The following is a 10454-nucleotide window of genomic DNA, read 5'->3' as shown; positions in this document are numbered from 1 at the left end:
AGCCACTTGCCGGAGATGGTAGGGTCTCCTGCCTGAGCAGGGGCTGGACTAGAAGACCTCCAAGATCCCTTCCAGCTCTGATTCTGATGTCCATCCAGGCTGCTTGCAGGTAACGTCTTTCTGTGGGTTCGGCCAGAGGAGCCTGGTCTGGGGGCCGTGGGTCACCTGGTGGGGGCCAGGAGTGCCTTTCTGCCCCGGTGCCTGCCAGGTGGCACATTTTACATTTTGTATTTATCTTTTGCTCGTCTCAAAGGTGCTTTTTCAAACAGCAACTGGACTGTTCTTTGTTTTTTTTTCCTTTGAGGAAAAAGAAGACATTTCGCTTCTCATCCAAGAAGCTTCATCGGTTCTGGCCGGATTACTCCTGACTGAATTGAAGGGGGTTGGAAGGACGAGGTTTCTTCGCAGTCACCTGGTCGTTAGCACTTATATTTGGCTGGTTGTTGCATCTTTTTTCCTTCTTTATTTAAACACTGTGCGATCTTCCCCCAGAGACTCCGCTGCCTGTGGCGCTGCGGCCGTGGAAGCTCCGCGCAGACCGAGACCAAAGCCAACCGATCCTTGCCGACCGCTGTTACTCCAGCGGCGCTTCCCAGGCGCCTCAGCGCAGCGACCGGGCGGCGCTCCTACAATTCCCATCCTGCCTTCTCGAGCGCGCGCGAGCTCCAGGATTGGATAATCGCTTGCCCCGCCCCCGCCCCCCGCCCGTCATGGCGGCGCCCGTTCCGGGGATCACGTGAGCGAAAGAGCCGGTCGCGGGTCCGTTGCTAAGCGACGCGGGGGCGCCTCGTTCCCCTGGGGGGGGGCTCCTCTGCTTCTCGCGGGGTTGCAAGAAGGGGGCCTCGAAATGGCTCTCGAGGGGCCTCGCCTCGACGACGCGGCTGCCATAAGACCGGGCGGCGGGGGAGCCTCCCCCGATCCCGGCGAGCAGCCGCGGAGAGTCTGCGCGGCCCTTCTGGGGGCTCCGGAGAGGAAGCCTCCTGACTCGCCGCTCTGGTTCCCTTAGGTGCGGCTGGCAGGAACGGCGGGGGGGTGTGTGTCTAGATACAGATGGTCCTCAACTTACAATGATTCGTTTAGTGACCGTTTGAAGTTACAGTGGCATACACAAAATACATTTTTCACACAACTGTGGCAGCCTCCCCTTGGTCACATGATCAAAATTCAGCCAATTAGCTACTGACTCATATTTTTGACAGTTGCCAGGTTCTGGAGTCACGTGATCTTTTGCGACCAAAGTCAGTGGGGAAGCTGGATTCACTTTACAACCGTGTTAACTAACTAAACAACTGCAATGATTCACTTAACAACTGTGGGAAGAAAGGTCGTAAAATGGGACAAAATTCACTTAACTGTCTTGTTTAGCAACTGAAATTTTGGGCTCAATTGTGGTCGTATGTTGAGGACTACCTGTACCCCTGCCTGCCCTGCAGCCCATTCCTGCTTCGCCCTGCTGAACGTGGAAGCCACGCTCGGCAGGTCTCCTTGGGCCCAAAGGGGAAATTAGGCACCGAGCTGCAACCTGCTAAGGCATGTGTGGGTTTTGCAGGACAAGATGGACTTTGTGATCCTCTTCGGCCTGTATCTCGGCCTGGTGCTGCTCAGTGTGGCGGTCTGCATCTCCTCCCGACGGGAGCAAAGCTTCTCTTGGAGGCTCATCAGGGGCGCAACACAAGTAAGGGTCATCCAGCTGTGTGCCGCTTTCTGCCCTTCCAACACAAGGCTTTACACCTCTGGCTTGGACCCCAGTCCAGTCACTTATCTTATTTTTATTTATCAAATTTCTATACCACCCTTCACACTTGCAAGCCTCTAGACAGATAACTTTTGCTTGGGGAGAAAGAAAGGAAAGCCCAGCATTATAGCTGTTCCTCCTTCCAGTATTTTGTAGGTCAACCTCCATCATTTGCAGTCTCTGCTCTAGTATGAAGTACAGGTAGTCCTCGACTTACAACCGTTTGTTTAGTGACCTTCAAAGTTGCAACAGCACTGAAAAAAGTGACTTATGGCCATTTTTCACACTTTTGACTGTAGCATCCCCACGGTCACATGGTCAAAATTCCAGCACTTGACAACTTGTGTATAAGACGGTTGCAATGTCCCAGGGTCAGGTGATCCCCTTTTTGCAACCTGACAAGCAAAGTCAATGGGGAAATCAGATTCACTTAACGGCCATGTTACTAATTTAACAACTACAGTGATTCACTTAACAAATGTAGCAAGAAAAGTTGTAAAATGGGGCAAAACTCAACAAATTTCTTACTTAGCAACAAAAATTCTGGGCCCAGTTGCAGCTGTAAGTCGATGACTACCTGTAGAAGCAAAATTCCCAGAATCTTTTGCTTTAGCATGGACATCAGCCTCTTTCAGGGAAGAAGATGGAAATGCTTCTTGTACGTTATTTCCTGAAATGAACTTATTGATTTATGAAATTTATGGGCTGCCCCAATCTGTTTCAACTTTGGGCAGCTTACAAAGTACGAAAATAAAACCCAAAACATTATCAGAAAGCCAGGGGCAAAACAATTTTAAAACAGGAATGCCATAGAATGGATCCGTCCCCTGCTCTGACCAAGACCTGGAGATACAGCCAAATCTCAAAAGGGTTCTTTGAAGAGAGGCAGGGAGGTTCTCCCTGCAAACCTCAGGAAGGAGAGTGCTTTAAAGACTAGGATCCGCGAGAGAGGGAGGACTGGCTTTCCAAGGCTGTTCCTCTCCAAACCCTGGGACAGTATCTTGATAGCAACGCCTGGCTGTGGCTAAGATGCGTATGTGTCCCACAGACCAATGGCCTCACCTCATGTGGATGTTAAACAGGAGGGATGAGAGCATTGAGCCCTCATGTACCCAACATAACAGGGGTCTCTGGTTACTTCTCCCCCCCCCCCAATCTCCAACTAGACCTATCCACAGACGAAGGAGAACGCCATGAATCCCACTCTCAGCCCTGGCATGCAGTCCAGAAGCAAACCCGAACTGATGATGCTGAAAATTACTGAGAGAGCAAGTTGTATCATGATGGCTACGCTTTCCCTATCCAAGCGCTGCCCGATGCCAGCAACCAGAATGAGCAATGTTGTCTTAATATCAAGATTATTGTTAAGATGGGAGCTGTTTGGCTTTCTGGGGAGATGCTGTTTCAGTAGATAGATAGATACAACTTTATTGTCATTTTTTACTGTGGGCACATTGGCACACGTTAAAAATGAATTTTTTGTTGCCTGCTCTCTAAAGTGTACACATACATAACACATATAAACATGCTATGTACAACATATGTGTATACCTACACCCTTACATATAAATACATATAAATATTAATTGCTGTCCATCTTGAATACCTAGCGGAAAGAGGAATCTTGAGAGTTCACTCTAGATGACATTATTTGGTGTAGGCTCCTAATATAAACAAAATATCCTGAAAGAATTGTGGGGTAGTGGCAGTCTGTCCTTGATGATGGGTTCATGCTTCCCTCTCCTCCTTCCTTTTCTAAAGATGCGGAGGATTGGTTCAGCAATGACCGTTTCCATCCCAGGGGCTCTTTAAGTTGCCGTTTGACAACTAACAACCTGAAGGTTAGCATCAAGGCTGACGTGCGGTTCCTGGGGGTTCTGGAGCAGTGACCTTGTAGGTTTTGTGAGTGAGTGAGTTTGTCTGTGCTCCCCACCTTTTCTTTTTTAAAATAATTTTGTTGCTTTATCTCCTTTGATGCAGGTGTTCTCCTATGTGATTCCAGCTCCAGTTCACAGAGCAGCTCATAGACTCTTCCATACACGGTACTGCCCGTCTGCTTTTTTATTGGCTCCATTCTCTGGCATTTGTGAATATTGGCATTAATGGGCCGTTGGAACATCCTAGCTTGGTAAAATAGTTTCAAGTGTCGTTCAGACTTGCAATGTCCCTTCTACATACTCAGCTCCTAGTTTTATATGGCATACAATTTTGTAGTATGACATTGATCTTTAAATTTTGTTTGGGACGAGGTCTGCTGGCCTACTGTCCTCTTTCTTCAGTATCTTTGACTTGCTGGAAAGAAACTGCTCCTGCAATGGCAAGAAGCCTGGAGAACAGTTGTAATACATTCAGCATTCCCACAAGATCCTCTCAGGAACGAGACCCTCCCAGTCTTCTGTTTGTAGCTCCAGAGCAGCTACGGAACAAAGGAGGCCTTTCTTCACCAAGCTTCTTCGCTTAGAGCAAAATGGCGGTCATTCTGTGGTCCTAGCTCCCCGTCTGATTCCTTGGGCCACCCAGTGCAACAGCAGAAGTTCCTCCATTTGGATGCTTCTGAAGGGATGGTATGATACAAGCCAAAGAAATTAATAAACACGTCATCCTAAAACTGCAAAAAGCAGAACCAGCCTTGGGCTGCTGTGCACATGCAGCTGCCAGGTAGGTGAAGTGAATTCACCTAAGGCGTCCGTATTGAGTTCTGAGTTAGGATTGTAAACCACAGAACAAGTTTTGAGGCCCGATAGGCAAACTCAGCTCAGAGGCAGTTCCCTTTCCTTTAAAAGCGGGCAGAAGGAATACATCTCATTCTCTCCTTGCTGCAGAAATTCTTTCTTTGTGGTCTTGCACTTGATCTTGGAAGGGCTGGTTTATGGCGAGTATACCTGGGAAGTGTTTGGCTACTGCCAAGAGCTGCAGTTCAGCAGGCTTGTCCTCCTTCTTCCTTACCTCCTGTTGGCTGTGAACGCAGCTTTCTTCATCCTCTGCTCCAAAAGTAATCCAGGTGAGGCCCTTTTCCTTACAAGCTTAGCTCTTGCACACCTGCACTGTCCTGGGTGGGCGGCTGACGGGGCCCCAATGGCGGCTGTCTGGCTGTGGACTGAGCAAGCGATGCTTTGGGGCAAAGCTTGTTCTCTTTCCACACCGGTAGTTCTACCTTAAGGCTTGAATACTGCTCGGAGTCTTAGCTGATGTACGTACTCAGCCTGATTGCTGGCATACAGGTAGTCCTTGACGTATGACCACAGTTCAGCCCAAACTTTCTGTTGCTAAGTGAGACATTTGTTAAGTGAGTTTTGCCCCATTTTACGACCTTTCTTGCCACAGTTGTGAAGTGAATCACTGCAGTTGTGAAGATACGGTTATTAAGTACATCTGGTTTCCCCATTGACTTTGCTTGTAAGAAGGTCACAAAACGTGACCTTGGGACACAGCAACAGTCATAAATAAGAGTCAGTTGCCAAGGGTCTGTATTCTGATCACATGACCATGCCGCAACTGTTGTAAGTATCAAAAATGGTTATAAGTCACTTTTTCCAGTGCTGTTGTAACTTTGAATGGTCACTAAATAAACTCTTGTAAGTCGAGGACTACCTGCATTCCTATGCAAAGTTAACAAGTTAACTTTGTTCAATATAAGTTAACATGAGTTCAATAAAATAATCCAGTGTTAGGAAATGTTGCAATAATGGCTTATACAAAGAGCAAAACTACTTGGTCTGTAATTCAAAGATTCTGCAATTCTATGAGACAGTTCTCGTGAACTTACATGGGTTTTGTATATTCACAAACAACAATTTAGCTTGCTCTCTTACAGTTTAATAAATACGGGATTAAAATGTCACATATTTGACTCCAAAGGCAGTTCTTGACTTACTCCAGCTATAGTGGCACACTGTTTAGGATACATAAAAGTTCAGACATCAAGTTGGCTTTAGATATGAGCTTTCAGAATGAACGATTCCTTTACATCCTCCTGTGAATTGGGGACATCTGCCTATTTAGTGTCTGAAACTGCTGTTGGAAATTAATACTGCATGTCTGTTGTTATAGTCCTGATCAGTTCTAACTCTTAATTTCAAGATCTGGAATCTACAAGAAACGTTTTTGACTTCTAGATGGGTTTCGTTAAAACAAATCCCTTGACAATAGGATTCTGCTGCTTGGCCAGCTGAAAGCACCAGAGGTTTTCACTCTACTTGAGTCAGTATTGAGTAGGGTAGTTGTAACTCTCCGAGAATGTTTGATTTCTGCAGACATCTTAAAATTCAATACAGGTAGTCCTCGACTTACAACAGTTCATTTAGGGACTGTTCAAAGTTACAAGAGCACTGAAAAAAGTGAGTTAAGACTATTTTTCGTACTTAACAACCATAACAGCATCCCCACCGTGTAATTAAAATTCGGATGCTTGGCAACTGGCTCATATTTATGACGGTTGCATAGTGTCCCAGGGTCACGTGGTCAAATTTTGCGACCTTCTGACAGGCAAAGTCAATGGGGAAGCAAGGTTCACTTAAAAACCACGTCACTAACTTAACAACTGCAGTGGTTCACTTAACAACCGTGACAAGAAAGGTCGTAAAATGGGGCAAAATTTACTTAAATGTCTCATTTAGCAACAGAATTTTGGGCTCCGTTGTGGTTGAGGACTACTTGTACTTTGAGAGAAAGAGAATTAAATTGTAAAGAGTCTGCTATCACAGTCTGCTAATGACTTGCAAAAGCAAACATTTACCGTTGCTTCCTCTTCTGCTGGCTGCTGCACAAGCAGCCCCTCATTCCTTAATGGGGGGGGGGGTGAGGGTGGCTAGGGTTTAGAATGGTGGGTTTAATTATCAGTCAAGTGAGCTGAATTTGAACTGAGCTGCAGATTCAGAGGAGGGTACAAATTAGAAGTCATCTGGGCAATTTCTGAACATGGGCCAGATTTGATCATCAACCTATGAGTCCCATCATCCAGATTATTAATATGTGTTGAATAATGCCGGCTCCAGAAGGGATGTGAGCCAGAGCCTAACTTGACCAAAGGAGCTGAGTGGATCCCATTCCTCTGGTCGGAAGCCATATCACTGAAGTGTGTCCAAATGGATCCAGTCATTTTTAACGACTAAACAGAAGAAGTGGTGCTTTAAAACTGGCACTCATGTAAACAACTTAAATTGCTTCAGCTGCTGGCTGGGAATCCGATGGAGGAGTGCGGCATAAGTGCAATTAGCTGGGCATCTCTCTGGTGTGGTTAAGGGGTGTGAGGACCAGCCCAGAGACGCTTCTCTGGTACAGAGCAGGAGAGATTGGCTTCAGAGGAAAACAGTGGACTTTATCTCAAGGGTGTCTCTGACCTGGACCCTCAAGGTTAACTCTATGGTACTTCAGGTACAGTACATCAGGGGTCCCCAACCTCGGCAACTTTAAGACCTGTGGACATGCTGGCTGGGGAATTCTGGGAGTTGAAGTCCACAGGTCTTAAAGTTGCCGAGGTTGGGGACCCGTGCAGCAGATGACAGGAAGGAAATCTCACAACAGGCGAGACATTGCAGTCTGCATTGTTCTGCTAGTAAGAACCTTTGCTTTTTCCCACAAGGTATCATCACCAAATCCAACCAGCTTCTCTTTCTTCATGCATATGCGTACGATGGTCTGATGTTTCAACAAGATGCTGAATGCCCTACCTGTGCAGTGAGAAAACCAGCCAGATCCAGGCATTGCGGTAAGAGTCTCGATTTAGCCTGTCCCTGGAAAGCCTGTTTATGCATTGTGATCCGCTTCAGAGCTTCTTATGCAAACCCTGCCATCATTTAGAGTGAGGTCAGTGGGGAACCTGCCTTGTTCTCCACCCAGCTCTCCAGAGCAAAGGAACTCTGCCCCACGAGTGCCTCCTTTCCCACAGAAAACGAAAACGTGCCCTACAGCTCTGGCTTCCTCTGCTGCCGGGGAGGCCTGGTCAACATTTTTCAGTTTTTTTATTTCAATGACAGCTTGATGGACATCAGGAATCTTCCCCAGAAAGGACCAGTTGCAATGGGCCCTGCCCAAAGTCCACTCCAGGAGTCACTGAGAAAGCCTCTCCCCACCCCAAGACATAAATTCTCACTTGTTATCCCTTTGCTATCCCTCTGTACTGATCCTCTAAATCAGGTTTTAAATCAGTGCTGCCAAATTAATGTATTACTGTCTTTAATGTAGAATGAAACTCTGTAGAATAAAGGAGTGTAGTACGGATAGTCCTCAACTTACAAACACAACTGAGCCCCAAATTTCTGTTGTTAAGCAAGACAGTTGTGAGTTTGGCCCCATTTTATGACCTTTCTTGCCATAGCTAAGTGAATCACTGCCGTCATTAAGTTAGGGACCTGGTTGTTAAGTGAATCTGGCTTCCCCATAGATTTTGCTTGTCAGAAGGTCGCAAACGGGGATCACGTGATCTCAGGACACAGCAGTCGTGATAAATATGAGCCAGTTGCTAAGCCTCTGAATTTTGATTATGCGAGCATAAGGATGCTGCAACTGTCATGTGAAAAATGGTCATGTCACTTTTTTCCAGTGCTGTGATAACTTCAAACAGTCACTAAATGAATAGGTGTTAAGGACTACCTGTAGTATTTACAGTAATTAATTCATTCCTATTGCAAAGTATTCTTTAACTTGCTGTTAAATGTCTTTTCTTATGAAACTGGGAAATCACATTCAGAAAACTATTAGAGGAGAGCCAATTAAATCTTTGCAGTATCAAAAATCAGTGCAGGTTGATATACCAAGTTTTTCCTCCTTCACTAAAGCAAACCTTCTTTGCTATTGCTCATAGATGAAAATGCTGCCTGACTTGGCTTTCATTATAATTTCTTAAAATCTTGACCCTCGTCCACCATTTTCCACTCAGGCGTGTGCCGCGGCTGCGTACATCGTTTTGATCACCACTGCGTTTGGGTCAACAACTGCATTGGAGCCTTGAACATCCGGTTCTTCCTTTGCTACCTGCTCACTTTGATCTCCATGGCAGCTTCCATTGCGGCTCTAACAGCCGGCTTCCTCATCCAGGTGGTCCTTTTGTCAAATCTTACATTGGGATATTATACTGATGACCAAGGTCAAGAACATTCAGTTGATACCTTCTTTCTTATTCAGGTAAATATTGACTAATTTGTGCATTTTTCATGAGGGGAGGGTACAAAGACTTAATTTCAAAAGCCTGAGAGGGTAGAACAGATTGAAATCATGTCTTTGCCTTAAGACAGTACTTGAAAACATTTGATAGGGCATTAAATGATTTTGCTTGCTTCCTAATCAGTCCATACAATCTTCAGGGTAGTTTCATCCTAAGAGCTCTCAACTAGTGGAGCCGCCCATTCTGCGATTCTTCACAGGAGATAGCCATATGACCAAACTGCTTCGGCAGAAGGCTAGGCTACATGACTTCTGGGGGTCTCTTCCAACTCACTTTAGCAAGTGATGTTGCCAGAATGGATGATTTGCTAGACTAGGCTAGGAGGGGAGATGGAGATCCTGGATTTTAACTCGTTTCCCCCTCTCTTCACAGCATCTTTTCTTGACCTTTCCTAGAATTGTGTTCGTGCTGGGCTTTGTCATCCTTCTCCTGGTTATACTGGGCTCCTATTTCTGCTTCATCCTGTATCTTGTACTGACCAACCAGACGAGCAACGAATGGCTTAAAGCAGCAAGATATACACACTCATACTTGGAGCAAAACAGCAGACAGGAAGGCTACAAAAATATTTACTCCAAAGGAGTCTGGGCCAATCTGGCAGAAATTGTGATGCCTCTGACAAGTCCTGCAAAGAAAAGGAAGTGAATCCCTGCACACACACACACACACACACACACACAGTGGACCCAGCAAAAATTTGCACCTTACAAACTTACCTTCTGTAGAATGAATTTTTATTCTGTCTACTAGAAGTGGAAAATGAGTTAACCTATTAGATTAATGTGAGCGCCACGCCGAGTGCTATTCTTTGCACTTTTAAAAGTTTGCCTGCTAAAAAGCCCCTGGGATGAGGTGATACATTGATATTGTGGTGGTGAAAGCAGTTAGGCAGCTGTTTAGACATGATTTGGCATTTTTATCCGCCTATTGAGTCCCTCCCAAGGACCTGGGGAAAGCAGATGTTTGGTGTAAAAAACATCATTGCAGGATTTAAGCTGTTTTGCAGTCAGGCTGCCTTTTACAGTTGACTGAAGGGACTTTTGTCAGACGTGTTCCAAATGTTGCTCCAGATGTTTTGGGATTGCACCCAAGGTGCTAATTACTACTGGGACTATCTTTGTTCTCCTTTGCCACAGCTGTTCTATTTTCTATTTACAGGTCTTAGTATTTTATGTTTTTTTCCAGTTCTCTCTCTCCTGTCTCGACATGCCACGCCCACTATCCAGACTTCTTGTTTTTGTCAACAACTGTTAGGTCTTGGGAGTGTTGGCAGGTACTTGTCTGTACTATTATATTATATATACTTGGTGAGGTAAGATGGCTGGAGACCTACATCTGTTTCATTTCCTGCAGTAAATTACCAGGAAGTCCCAGTCCAGAGTCACTTTTGCAGGTAGCTAGAACTATATAAAGTCCTGAATTGCATTATGTCGGTATTTGAAACCTCTAAGACAGGGGTAGGCAACCTTAGCTCTTTTATGACTCATGGACTTCAATTCCCAGAATTCCTGAGCTAGCATGGCTGGCTCAGGAAAGAGCCGAGGTTGCCTACCCCTG

General features: G+C 45.7%; 1 protein-coding gene across 2 annotated transcripts; it reads left to right on the top strand.

Moving 5' to 3' along the window:
* The first annotated feature begins 670 nt into the window (after nucleotides 1–670).
* On the top strand, nucleotides 671–10441 carry ZDHHC4 (zDHHC palmitoyltransferase 4). 2 transcript variants are annotated; one of them, XM_083372704.1, is made up of 7 exons: nucleotides 671–736; nucleotides 1550–1675; nucleotides 3716–3777; nucleotides 4558–4736; nucleotides 7317–7442; nucleotides 8613–8857; nucleotides 9270–10441. In XM_083372704.1, the coding sequence occupies exons 2-7, from the start codon at nucleotides 1556–1558 to the stop codon at nucleotides 9540–9542; spliced, it is 1005 nt and encodes a 334-aa protein (XP_083228830.1). In that variant the 5' UTR covers nucleotides 671–736; nucleotides 1550–1555; the 3' UTR covers nucleotides 9543–10441. The 2 variants fall into 2 exon arrangements, with proteins under 2 accessions (XP_083228830.1, XP_083228829.1); XM_083372703.1 differs by having other exon boundaries at nucleotides 702–759.
* Nucleotides 10442–10454: the final 13 nt, after the last annotated feature.

This window comes from Vipera ursinii (genome assembly GCF_947247035.1).
Source record: "Vipera ursinii genome assembly, chromosome: 13".
In the NCBI taxonomy this organism is placed as follows: Eukaryota; Metazoa; Chordata; class Lepidosauria; order Squamata; family Viperidae; genus Vipera; species Vipera ursinii.
This window is presented reverse-complemented; position numbering and strand designations above follow the sequence as displayed.